The 14,409-nt window shown below is 40.6% G+C and overlaps 1 protein-coding gene across 1 annotated transcript in view; it reads right to left on the bottom strand.

Annotated features, from left to right (window-relative positions):
• The window catches only part of LOC112973052 (L-threonine dehydratase catabolic TdcB-like), a 32,236-nt gene extending 19,019 nt beyond the window's left edge, over nucleotides 1-13,217 (bottom strand). The window contains exons 1-4 of the mRNA XM_026080423.1: nucleotides 13,084-13,217; nucleotides 8,743-8,769; nucleotides 4,941-5,283; nucleotides 217-333 (exon numbers count right to left, since the gene is read on the bottom strand). Coding sequence (XP_025936208.1) covers nucleotides 217-333; nucleotides 4,941-5,283; nucleotides 8,743-8,769; nucleotides 13,084-13,217 — 621 coding nt within the window. The remainder of the gene's footprint in view (nucleotides 1-216; nucleotides 334-4,940; nucleotides 5,284-8,742; nucleotides 8,770-13,083) is intronic.
• Between the last annotated feature and the right edge of the window lie 1,192 nt (nucleotides 13,218-14,409).

Raw genomic sequence — 14,409 nt, 5'->3', positions numbered from 1 at the left:
AAATCCAGCAGATTTGTCAAGCGTAAATAAAGAAGTAAAATATTTTATATTCAGGTATTTGCAGACTTATCTATGTGCTTAGTCAGCACAGTGGTTCAAAAGTGAAGAAACACAGGAAGTCTACGAACATTACAGGTAAGATTAGCTTTATTTCTGCTCAACTTTTGTGAAGCAGAAGTGATCTATTTCTTTTTGTACATGGACATTTTGTCATACCTGAGGCAATGATGTCAGAAGAGAGAGTACACCTCGTTCCTTCACAGATCCTGTGTACTGGAGAAACTCTTTCTTCAGGTAAATGTCCAGTCCGTACTGCTTTGACAGCCTAGAATACTGGAGTATAGAAATATTATTACAGTGATGTATTTAAAATGGAAAAACATTCTTGCACACCCCATCAGTTCATTGGTTAGGCAGGTATGTGACTGCTATGTGTGAGCTCCACAGAGTAAATTGTATAATCCATATCTTTGGAAATACGTGACAGCGTGCTGTGACCTTCCAGATTCTTGTGATTTATGGAAGTCATTTTCAAACTTGCAGTAGTGAAATGTGTGCCCCATGTCATTATGCATTCTGAAAATAACTCTGGTTTTGATCTTACCAACCAAATTTAGATATAAAAATAAGCATTTTGAATTATTTCAGAAACCACCCTGTGGTCTAATATCTTAGCACTTGCCAGAAATAAGGCTATCTCCCAATAGATACAAAAGCAGTTAAAAATTCCTTCTTTTAATCCCACTTTGTTATATGACTCTGCTTATGTTTCAGCTGCCAATTCACCACTGACTACTGTCCATTTTGCACCTTAAAGATGGTATAACATTAGCAAAGACATTTCTCATTTGAAGATTGATGGAAATAACAAGAAGCATTTCCCAGGATTTCAAATGTAAGCAGCAGCTGTTTGAAAATGTTCAGTGTTTAGAACAGAAAGGATCCCTGAGCTGAGAGGATTAGCAAGCAGAGTACATGCAATACAGCATCCAAATGCATGAATTTTCTGCCCACAACAAACCTTTATCATTTCTTACCTTACAATAGTCACCACAAGCATTGTAATATTCATTTCCTATTACCATATTATCTGAAACATGAGTTTTAAACAAAATCTCTTATGAACTAGAGACACAGCAACCCTGTGGAATTGGAACCCAATTTCCATTGGCTGCAAATGGGAGTGAAGACCTGTGGATTTAGGGAATCAAGCCCTTGTTTATGGCAAGTCACAAAAAGAGATAGATTAAAAGACAGCATGGCAAGATGTTTTAAATATTTCTCTCAAAAAGTATGCAAGTGTCATATATGGTAATTATGATACCTGAATAGTTTTACAACATGTTTGTCAGACTGCGGGACTTTCAGAGTGTTAAGTATTTCTGCAAACTAAACATACCTGAAACAGGTACTTGCTTCAATTAAACTAAACATATAAATATTTGTAAAATACAAATATGCAATTAAACTAAATATTTCAAATGAATGTTTCCAGGCTTTTTAGTGGATTTACAAACATTTGTTAACTTCCTCACCCATAGGTGGGGCTGCATTCTCTATGTTGTTTCTGAAAATCCTGCAAACATAGGAGCAAAGATTTTCACTTACTGTGAAAATCTGGCTGCAGAACTGAAAGAGTGGAAAGTTCTTAGTAAACTAGTAGGAAAACAGTTTCTATCCTAAACAGCCTAAACTGTGAAGAATGCCTAAGCAAAACAGGACAAGACCACTGGAAAAGAAATACTACTTTATTGGTTCTTCACATTAGTTTTATCATATTTGCTTTTGCAGAGCATCTTGGATTCTGTAATGAACAATGACAAAATTGCTTTAAGGAGACTAATCCTGTGACTTTGTAAAGTTGCTAAGGCTCCTACATTTAAAAATATGCCTCATTAAGTCACTCTTTACCACAGAAATGATGTACTTCAGATATTTCTTTTTTAAATTTTGATACTCAATAATTTAACTCTAGGTTATCCTTTTCTGCTTCAAATCATTCCTTTAACTGAGGCTTTTTCATCTGGCCTAAATATAGCAATTACTTCTACCAGTAGGAGGAGAGGTGATGTCAGTGCTATCTTCAGCTATACTGACCTGATGTGTGACCCTGTAAGACTCAGTGAACCTCCTTGTAACTTTCCCCTTTTGTCACCCTGATCCTATCTAGGAACTAGAGATACTGTGTCTAACATACAACACAGCACAGTGCAGCCTCCACGTGGCATCCATAAAGCTAACACAACACAACATTCAAAGCCCCTACATTGGCAGCCAAAGCAAGTGTCTGATTTAATGCTAAAATCCTTGTTTTCCTATAGCCACAACCTCTACCAGGTCTGTTACTATCATTCATCGTGCCATGTCTCAGCTTCAGGCACGCTCCTGCACAAGGATCCAGCAGGGCGCTTCACTCATGGTCTTACTTGAAGACTAGGAATCAAATTGCAAACTGCAAGCCATGCTTGCTTTTTTATCCAAACAAACATATCTGAAAGAGGGTCTTATTTCTCACTGATGAGGAGATAAAATAAAAGTTATCTATGCTTTCTTGGACACCACATTGTGCTTTAAATAATTTCCTTTAGAATCAATGCATGAAACATATGCTAATGACTTCTGCATGACTATTACTTTGAATAGCAACAGTCACAGGCTATTTTCACACTAAAACAAATGGGGAGATAGGTTTTCCACTAGCATGATCATCCTAAGAGGGTATTTCATAAAAGGAGGCTAAAGAAAGTTAGCCTGTTTAGCTTGGCACAGTGAAAGCAGAAAGGGGATATAACTGTGCAGCATTAATCTGTCAGGGACACCCAGGAGAAATGAGTTATTTAAGTTAAGGGGCAATGCTGCCTAAGAATAAATGGTATGAATTGTCCAAAGAGAATTTAACTATTTGTAAGCAGCAGCATAGCCAGTTTATGAAAAATTTCACATTATGTGGATACCTGCCGGAGCAGAAGATGGAGTCCAAGATGCAGTCTCACCTTTTCCCACATTAGGATGTGTTGGCTGGTTCATTTTTAGAGCAGCAGCAATACTTTGTGAGCAAGCAGATGGCTTGTGTGACTGGTCTGAGATACAGATGCTGCTAGTTTTGAGTTGTTGGCCTGATCCATCTGAGCAGAGGTTGTGAGAGAGGTCCTGCAATGACCCACCTGGCCAAGGCACCCACAGTTTCGCACTGTCCGATTCACAGAGGCAGTATCCTACAGGTCCTTGGCAGACATGCACGTGGCTGTGAGCTGCAGGGAAGGGCTGATCCAGGCTATCAGAGGGCACAAAGCTAGCTAGGTCTGCTTTGCAAATCAAGCCAGGCCACTCTCCCTGCCCACTGACCTACCTCTATAAAGCAGTATTAAACCCAGCTAACAAGTATGACCAGAGTTGTCAATTGCCGGAAAAGTGCAGTGCTCGCAATTCCCAGCTCGCTAGCTGCAATATAAACGCACATCTTCTCTTCCTGGGATAGTCTCTCCACACAAACAAAGCATGAACGCTTCTGTCTAGGGCACTGTGTGTGCTCTCAGGCATAACACCGTCTGTGGACTTTGGTGACAAAAGATGCAAAGCGTGATGACGAGGCCAGTTGGGTATGCTCCCTCTTTCCTCCAAGGCCCTAGGCCCCTCACCACCCATGCTGCGCATATGTTTGTGCACTCCCACGCTGCCTTCCTGAGCAAGCCAACTTTATCGCTCTGAAAGGAAAGCCAGGTACAGCTGGCAGGATCGTTTACTCTGAGCCACTCCGAACAAATACTACGAATGCATAAGGCATCGAATTTGAGTGCCTACTCTCCAGCCAACACTATCCTGCAAGCTTTCTGTGCCACCTTACAGGCCCAGACATGCTCATACCATGCCCTGTGTCATAACACACACATCTTCACTATTATACTAAAAAAAACCCACAGTTAACCTTATTTTGGGAACTCTGAACTGAATACAAACCATGGTGTCTCCAGGCCAGTGGACACCATCTGGGAACCAGGGCAGTGGCTGTGTATTGCAGACCCAACCAATCTGCTCCAGCAGGGGTTAGCCCCAAATAGCATGGACACAAGGCAACTTCACCAAGTGGCCCAGACACCATATTCCTCTCCCTGTGCAGGCCAGAAAGAAAAACTGTAGTCAGGGAGGGTAGCGGGACCCTCTATGGTGAGTGACAGAGATGGGCCCCTTGAGAGAGTGCTTCTCAGGCTGCCATCTGAATCGCCCTCTGGCAAAGACTCCCTTCACCCTCTCCAGGGAAAAGAGGAGATTATCCACAGAGTGCCCACAATAGGCTTCAAGAAGAGCTCCCAACAGTAGAAATACACTATGAATTAAATAGCTTAAGACACTGTACTTCCCTTACACTTTATCAAATACTTGTACATTTACAGTGGGGGTGTCTCAGTCATTTTCACACCTAGACTGTTTGATAGGTGCATGTGTATATACTTTGATGTCCTTGTTTTCTCAAAAAGACACTTGGCAGAACCACTCAGTTGCAGAATGTATCCCACCTTGCCAGCTTTGCCAGCTAGGAAAGAAAGTCTGTTACGTTCACACTCTCAGAATATGCGGACTGGTTTCCAAATGAGATCCTCCCACAAGACTGCTTACCCCAACACTGATGGTTTGTGGTCTTCAACACAGATACCTTGTAGCAAGTGTTTTTCACTGGGTACATAATATCACAGTGCATTAAGTCTATGCCTAATGTCATTTATCCTTTGTTTACAGGTCACTGCAATATTTGAGGATTTATGTTAGTGTGAATAGATAAGAAGAAAATTATTTTTGACAGATGACGACAACTAATATGAACGTCAGTCATCTTATACAGACGTATCTGCTCCAACTAACACATGCTCCTTGGTCATTTCTGATTAACTTTCACAAAAAAAAAGGAAAGATTTAGAGAATGCCAATCTATAAAAACTCCCTACCGTGCAGGGTGTCTTCTGAACACCACACTGGATTTTGAAAGCTGCCGCACTAATGTCTTCAAATCGAATCAGCTTGTTATAGCTCAACGGGCTGGTCCTACTGCTTGACTGAGGGATTCGGGAAAGGGCATCCCCAAGCAACTCCTCGTTATGGCTCACTATCTTCATTTCCCAGGTCTTCACATCCCCGTTCAGGTAGTCCTCCTCACCAAAATCTTTTAGTCTCTCAGGGTTGATAGAGGGTGGCCGCTGCCCAATATGGCCATTTCTTATTGGCCCATCCTTACCACAGTGAAGAGCACAAGGGGTTGGGGCATCTTGTTTCTTTATTTTACTGTCATCCCTAAAAACAAATAGAAAAATTTCATTAGGAATGCCTGGATGATTAAAGGCTTAACATTTAGCATTCAGGAAGGATGCCCAGCTCAGCTGCTCTTTTGCAAGCCTCAGTTATGCAGACTAAATTATTAATGTCATATTACCTATCTTGCAGGTGGTTTGAAAGCTACTGTAACCAGCCAGCTGTTAGAAAAGCAGCAGAAAACCTGGCATGTGGACAAACTGAAAAACTGTCATAACCAAGCAAATAAGAAAGCGGCACAGCTGTTTGTGCAGCTAGACCTTCCGAAGTGTCAACCTCAGTCAGTGACTGTCCCAGTTCTCAGTGGGTGCTGCAGAAAATTTGAAATATCTGGTACTGTGTTTGCTTTATGCAATTCTATGTTTTTCAAAAAAGGCAAATAGCTGCTAAAGACCATTCCCTAATGCTATTCATAGCAGTAACAAGTGTGATTACACTGTATACAAGACGTCTGCTTTTCCACTCTTACATACTTAAAAAGCATACTCTTGGCAGCCATCCGCTGCCTTGTGACAGGAAGAAAATGACCATGATACAGAGTAATAATTATATCCTGCTATGAAGCTAAAGAACTAGGGCTCCTAATCCGTGATTTAACATTTCATACTTGTAGATAATATGAGACTGTGATGCCACACAATCCTCCTTCCCCAAGGAACTTTGAAGAGACACTACTTTGCTACAAACATTTGCCAGTATTCCTACCAGTTTTCTGAGGACGTATTTAGAAAAAACTCATGCTATAAATACTTTGCTGAAAATAATACAATTGCTTCATAGTTACTTCAGACTGTCCTACTCTGTGGTTCACAGTGAAACAAATAAGATATGCTTCAGGAATTCACATGGGATAAGATGCTATAGTGTAGGTTTTTGCAGCCCTACTAACAAATAAAGCAAAACTAGGAATTCTTGGAATTCAGAGAGTGACTTGCAGAGGGAAAGAAGCATTAAGCAGAAGATCAGTGATCTGAGAAAGAGCTGAAACCACCCCACGTCTGCAGCTGTGGCTACACAGATGTTATAAGCCTCTCTGCACAAAGGGCTCAGTGTTACTCTACTTGGAATAAACTGTTTTCTAAAAAAATATACACATTAAATTATGTCAGAGATTTCAACATCATTACCAACAAAAACTTAGGCTCTCTTGTCATTTACCATTTTCACAAAATAATCTGGATTTAAGCTATGCAGTTATTCATTAGCTATGCTCATGAAAGAACTGTTGCCCTAGTTTTACAGTAGCAATCACCACTGTAATGTACATTATGTTCATTTCCACAAGAAATTTAAAAATGTTTAGAAACAGCTGCTTTTTGAGCAGTTGTCCCCTTTTTGACAGTGGCATCCATTTTCTCTGTGGTCTCGTAAGCTATGCCAGCAGCTCTGCTTCCTATTACACTTCAATTGTTCCACCAAGGACTTCACATAATAATATGAGCATCATAAAAGGTTTTATTATTTGAATCAAGTACGATACTAGTAGCATTGGTTATTAGGTATATCCTTAAAAGTCTATTTTACAAGAGACAGAAAAGAAAGCTTTTGTAGCAAGGTCTTATCTCTCCAAAATTCCTGAAATAACATTTCTCTTCTAAAAAAAATATGGAGTATTTACTCATTTGTAACTTGTTTGTGTTGACACTTGTGAATTAAAATATCTTGCCAGGAGCACGTCTTAAAGCTGCTATACTAAAAGAGCAGAGACTGTGTCTTCAAACTAAATGCTTTATCAAGTAGCCCTATTCCACAGTTTTCTGCTTTTCTGCTCCTTTGAGGCTAGAGGGTTGATGGGAACTGGAGCATTTCATAAGGATTTTAAACTTACAATGTTAATTCTCATGCATACGAGTTAGCTTAATGCAACAAATGAGAATCAGTTCAGACTGGCTCCCAGTGAGCTTGTTACAGCACAGCCCATGGTTTCAAGAACTAAATAGGATTATTGCATAAATGACAGCTATCATGACCTAAGAGCGTTCTCTCTCAGGTACTCATGTATTGGAAAAACAAAACATTTCCTATATCACAGTAGCCCATAACTACTCCAAAAAGAGAAGGATGCATACATCTTATCTCTAAACATATATCTAACTTGTGTGGCAAGCATTAGCAATGCATGACATTTCTTACGTTGGAAATGGGTTAAAAGGATAGATACGTAGATCAAAAACTTGTGATTTTTTTTAGGTCAAAAATTTTTTACTAAATGGTGTTTGAGATATGAGATAAACTCCCACTTTTTCCCTGTTTCTTTTGCAAACAGCTACAAAAAGCCAATAAAAGCCACAGCCAAAAACAACCACAAAAAGTCCATTGATGAACCAGGATGCTGCTAGAAAGTACAAGCTGCAGGGTAAAAATGTATTGCACTAGTGCTGTCAAATATTTTTGTATCAGCAAATATAAAAAACAAAATGGGATACTGATTTTTGGCCCTATTCTTGGATTTCCTTGTTTTGGCTTAAGAAAGTAGGGAAGTAAATCAGATTCTTAGTCTTTTTCTGGTCCATAAGTTTTTGATAGTTATAGAAATCTTGGGCCAAATTTTCTACTATCAAAATTCCAGTAAAAAAAATTGGCTCCTGATCTGCAGTGTTGCTCTCATTCTTGCTGCCATGAACAGGGAATATCTGCTAAGGTCCCTAGTGGAGTCACCACCTTACAGTCATTAAAAATAACAACAAAATGTCAAACAGATGTAAAAATGCATAGTACTTTCAAGCTTGAGACAGACTTGAAGCACATCTGAAACATTAACATCTCAGCATTTAATATGGAAAATATGATATATAGGCTTTGGAAAGATCTGTAGCCTCATTCCCAAAGGAATATCATCATGTTATTGCATGTTCTATTTATTTCAGATGTATTTTTACTCTCCTTCTAAGGATATATTTTTCAGTTACGTTAGTAAACAACATTTTTCACCACTGAACCCATCTGGGTGCACCATGGACCCACTGAGAGCTCTCATGCTCCCAAGCTAAACAGTGGTTTTAGGCTTGTTAGTTCATCATAAACAGGCAAATAATAACCTAGATGCACTTCTCTGTTAACACAGTTCATATACTCTGCAGCAATCACCTCAGCATGAATTTCTTTTACAGAAACAGTCAACGCAGGCATCAAAACATGCAGATGCTAATGGCTGGTGCAACAAAAAAAGGACACGTGACTTCTCTGATCATGCCCAACGGATGAAAATGCAGAGCCAACACAAATATAAACCCCCGCATTATAAAACATGGCTCCTTTCAAATGAATTGCTTGTCTTTTTTAGGAGTTTGTCTTAGGAAAGTTTTCATGAAAAAGTGTGTTTATTTCCAGCTATAAACAAATATCCAGCTGGCAAGTTTTGTTACATGGTCATACATCAAGCCATTTTACCTTTAAAGTGATTAGTAAAAGCAAACATGAAAATATAGTTTATAAACCTACTTTTTCAAGAACAGCTGCTCAGCATAACTGCAAAAAATAAAAGAGAAGATCCATATGGAGACATACCATGGATAATTAAGGAACTAGAAAAAATACAATTTATTTAAACAGATAGCTTTATATAGTTTAAAATCTCAATGCCAATGCAAAGACATTGTGGTGAAATGTACTCTGACAACAATAAAAAGCAAGAACTTGGAACAAGTAATTTTTCTGTTTCTAATTTGCTTTCTTGAATATAGTGATATTTTACATTAAGTCATATAGCATTGAGGAAAATAAGTTTCATAAAATAAAAATATTAATCAAACAATGAATTAATGAAACAATAAGAAAAATAAATTTGGGAAGATAAAGTTTGGTAGCTGTCCATACTGTATTTAAACCACAGAATTGTTGTCTTTGTTACAAGGAAAAAGAAAGGTCTATGAATTTCTCCTGCAATAACGGGGCATTGCATGTCCCAGTCAGATGAAGCGTACACAGATTGGCTTCCTCAGTTTCCATATGGAAAAAGACTAAACAGATATACAGGATCTCTTCAGCTTCTAAAACTGAAGGAGTAAAAATCTACAAAACCACAGCTGTCTAGGAAATGGTGAATAGGCAAGGACTAGTCACTCTTTCCCCCAGTATGAGTGCTAGGGGGACCTCATATGAAATTACCAGATTGAATTTTAAAACAAAGGAAGTTCTCTCATCCACAGAAAATTAGCTTGAAAAACTCTGCCACAGGATGCTGTGAAGGCCAGAAGTATAAATGGGTTCCCAAAAAGATTATGCAAATATATGAAGGTGCATTAAATTCACTGTTCCAGAAGCAGTCTGTGATTCAGGAAGCCCTTCAGCCCTTGCTTGCCAGATTCCACAAGAGTATATCAGAGCGAACATCTTTCTTACGTGTCTTAATGCTACATTTTGCTCCAAGCTCCCATTACTGGCCACCACTACAAAGAGTATACAGAAATAGATGGTCCTTTGGTCTGACCCAGTGTTGCCATTACGGCATTTTGATTTGCAGACATACCCAAAGCCAGCATCTGGCTTATTAGGCAGCTTCTCTCGCAAAATGAGTCAAGACAATGCATTTTGAGGCAGAAATGATGTTGGAATTATAGACATTTGTTCCAATGCTATTGTGCTCCTTCACAGAAGGAGATAAGAGAAGTTCAAGAGCCAAAAGAGAGAATAAATAAATTTTAGTACAAAAACATTCTCACTGAAAACTCAGCATTTCTTTGTAATTTCCACAGCACTTTTTATCATCTGCGTTCACCATCATACATACACGCCATTCAGAGGGGTTGCCAGCCGGGTAAGTTCTGTATTGCTTTTTAGCATCCTCAAAGGTCTAAGCCAAGACAAGTATTTCATACTCCAATACACAGCTTGGACTGAGCAGTGGCAGAGTGCAAACTGGCTAGCATTAAGCTTGAGTACCACTTCAAAACATCCCAATGATTTGGGATTAGCCTGTAATTAAATACATTGCCACACACACATGTGCACATGTACTCTATATCTGGATTTTTCCATACTTTTTAAATGTTTTGGGAGTTGGGGGGTTTTATGTTGATGTCTTTATGCTGCCATCATCTTCAGGCTCTCTGAACACCTTTCACTGTGCAACAGACATTGGTAACATAAGGTTTTAGACCTGCTTGTTATCTGCTTTCTGGATAAGTGGGCTCAGATCTTATTCCCGCAACTTGGAAATACTTACTATAGCAAAAAGTGACCCCCTTTAAAATCACTGCTGCTTCATTGCTCAAGGTGTTGAGCAGAGATGGGTCATGGACAAGGGAGGAAGCAGTCTGCTGCTGGCAGCAGGCTTCCTGCTTGGCCTATGACGGAGGAGATACGAATAGGGCTGGGATCTCCTCTCTCAAAGGAGTGAGGGAGGAAGAGGTCATCCCAGCAGAGGACAGAGAAGGCCCATTCCCTCATCCCCATCCCTCTTTTACCCAGAACCTCCCTGGCTCCGTTAATCCTTCTTGTTCCATGTCCCTAACCCCTTCTCCTCTGACCCTTCTAGATGCCTGTGCCTCTTGCACCCCTCTGATACCATACTGATTTATCGCAGTCCTTTCTCCCACCAAAACTCCTAACCCCACTGGTCCTATCTCAAATGCTTTTATCAGTGTAAATCCCTGTGAGCTCTTCTACTTTGGCAAAATCCCCACTGACCTCTCCCAGTCATCTTCTAATTTTTCTGCCCCAAGCACACCCAAATGCTGCAATAGCAGCAATTGTTACAAGTGTCTCAGCAGCTTGTGCACGCTGGTCCTTATGAAAGAGGAATGATGGAAAAATTAATGCTTGTTGAGATAGAAATGTCAAGAAGCATCAGAAGAAATGTCATCAGCACTGCTATCAATTCTAAGGCACCACACTGTGCGGCATCTGAGCCTCCCCTACATGACTACAAGACGACAAGCAAAATTCTCCCTTTGACAACGTGGTTAAAACAGATCAAAGATAAAACTATATATGAACATTAGTTTCTCAAATAACTATTTTGTATAACCGTAGTACTTAGAAACACCCATCTGAGACAGTATCACCCCAAGCACTGGCAGTCAAAGGATGGGAATTTAAAATGCATCTCTGACATTTAGATACCCAAATCCTATGTAAAGTGATTGTTCCTAAATCACATAGGAACCACCAATATCTTCCTCTAAATAAAAAGACAAAGTCAGTAAATATTAGCTCACCTTCACTGATAAGGAACTGGGGCACAGACATATTAAAACGACTCGCCTAAAAATCTCACTGGAAGTTCATAGCAGAGCTGGGAATTGAGCCCAAGTGTTATTTATTAGAGTATCTTAAAGACAGATAAGACAAAAGCTTAGTTACTAGCCTTTATGACACAAACGTTAGGGGATGCATCCACTGTGACCATACAGCGTAGATACATACAAAATAATCAAGCCTTGAGTTTGAGTCCACAGCAGGCACTTGCACCTCTATTCACTGTGTACAGCGTGGCCCAACAAGACTGTGTGGTCCTATACCAGCAAGGAGTGCAAAGACAGCTCAGGCTCGGGCAGGGGACAACCAAGATGCATTATTGCTTCCAACACAATATCTCATTAGTTTCAGTAACTCAGATTTACCACAGACTGAGTCTAGCACTGTACCTGCGTGCATCTGTGGTCACAATGTATTGCCAGTCTTCCATACACAGTATTAAAATGTTACTGCTTACTGCTGGCAATGACAACTAGGTGTCAGATGATAAATACATAATGTGGAAAAAAATAATCTGAAAGCAAGATGAACTCAAAAGGTCACCTCTCCTGGTTATCTCTGCTGCAACACCTCCCAAGCGTCCCTTGAACAGACAGATCCCTCTAACCTCTTCTTACAGAATTTGCACATCTCTGAATGTCAAATGATCAGCATAAAACACTTCATGCAGTTTGTCAGTTAAACTCTTCAAAAATTAACCCTTCTTCGTCTTTAAATTAAATCTATGGTGAATTTAGAAGTTCTCTTGCAATTAACACATTTCCATTATTCATCTGTAATAAAAGAAAAAATACATAACCTAAACCAGAGATGGGAATGGTCCTGTGATTAAAAGACTGGTTTAGGTTTCTAGGTTCGCCACAGACATTGTGAGCGACCTTGGGCAGGCCAGTTTTTCTGCATGACCGGGATCTTTTCTTCCTTTCTGGTATCTTTTCACTCAAGCTGCCTGTTTTACGAGTGTTCATTAACAGCACTGAGCCCATTGAAACAATTTATGTTCTTAAATATTACAAACATATGCAACTATTTGCAGCAAGCAGCAAATGATAATGACCCCTTGTTTATACGGCATGTGGCAACTCTAGCTTCCGATCTTGCCAGCAGCGTCCAGATAATAAAACACAGGGAGAAAACAACTCTGGAAAAGGTGAAGAGAGAGGTTGCGCAAACACAGCTGTCACACGAGTGCACAGCCCCAGCTGGGGCTTTGCAGGGGCACAAGAAGGCTCCTGATTTCCCTCTGCACCATCTATGCCTGAACACAGTAACTCAAGGTGACCATAAAAACTAGAACAAACATAACTGTAGAACACCTGTGAACAACAAAATCTGATATAGGCATAAACTGTCTCAAGACAACATGAAGATAAACTTTCAGCAGTCCATTGGCCAGTCCAGGCTTATTTCAAATGCAGTACTCATGACGAAGTAAAAAGCTGAATTCCACAGGCTTAGAGTATTCACAGCTCCACTGCTGCCAGTGGATGACTCCAGGAATAGCCACAGAACCTTGGGAAATATTGGAAAATTATAAACAATTTCCTTTTTCAGAAAGTAAGGAAAGGAAAAAGAAAGCATTACCTATACAGCACAGCGACAACATAAACAACGAGGTGAAGCAAAGCTCCAACTACGGCACCATAACGAGGCAGGAGGGGTCCAGGGGAAGTGATGTCCGTAGGTCTGGCCCTGGGTGGACCCTGGGGATTGACCATGACTCCTACAGGGGAGAAAGGAGCACTCTAGTTCTACGTCAGACAGCAATATTCTCCAACCTTTGCCAGAAAGGATCGTAGTCTTCATCTTCCCTGGAGCAGACCCTGGGCATTACGTTCTTTAACACCCTGGAGTAGAGAAACTGTGCTGCAAAATTCATTGTAATTCTGGGGGCAAAGCAAAGCGGGGTGACTGCAGGCAATGGGCACACTTGCCTGAGAAGTGCCAGCCCGGGATGCGAAGCAGTGGGCGACTTGCTGTCAGCAGCTCTCCAACTCTGGCTGGGGGAGGGGAAATGACTTTGAGAGATGGCTGCTGCTATTTAAAGAGATTATTTCAGAGGCCAACCTGTCCTTGTCGATTTGAGTCAGGTCCTGGATTACGCTCGGTGACGCTCCGTTAGCAGGACACTTGGAGCTTTAGTTACTTACTGCTTAGCTGCAGAGCACGACCCAGGCTTGCTGCAAGGCCTGCTATTTAACAGGACGCACTTGGGCAGACAGAAGTAGCAAGGAATGGCTGCCCTTTTTCTGGCGTTTCAGTCACGTGCAGGGGTCCTTCAAGGCAGCACGAAGGGATGCAGGCCTGCGTGGCTCAGGCACAAAGCAGACCAATTACTTCATTCAGGTCTTCTCTTGGCACAAATACTTGTAGCAGAAGAGACACTATGCAAAACATCCAGATAGATAGAAAGAAAAGATTATCTAAGGTATAGGGAAAAGACTGCAGCAGTGGGCAGAAAAAATGTCTAAAACCATTCTTCAGTGCCATAGGGAAGTGTTACCAAAGGCAGTGAAGGATTTCCAGATACATGATGGTTGTACATGGGGGATGGAAGTAGAGGTCCTCCTTTGGTTCCCTTCCTACATAATAGTCCTTTCCTACATAATACAGTACTGACAGAGTCTAAGTTTCAGTCAGCCTGGGAACTGGTCAGGTGTCTTGTTTCAGATTTCAGTGGTCCTTCTGTACCCCCTGCTTTCTGCTGATAGTGTACAAAGGTTTAACCTCCAAGACAGAGAACAGACACACTGTAAGCTAACCCAAACTTTGACCTAACCATCTCCATGGCATACTGTGAGAAATGTAATAAGCTGCATGGTAAATACATGGTAAAGTCAGAATAAATGAGCAAATAGTCTTCCGGGAACTCTAGGAAACTCTGAACAGTGTTACTGGAGCCTGCCCTAC

The sequence above is a fragment of the Apteryx rowi genome, unplaced genomic scaffold, assembly GCF_003343035.1.
Source record: "Apteryx rowi isolate R43461 unplaced genomic scaffold, aptRow1 scaffold_52, whole genome shotgun sequence".
Taxonomy (NCBI): Eukaryota; Metazoa; Chordata; class Aves; order Apterygiformes; family Apterygidae; genus Apteryx; species Apteryx rowi.
The sequence above is the reverse complement of the archived record's forward strand: the minus strand, read 5'-3'. Positions and strand labels throughout refer to the sequence as shown.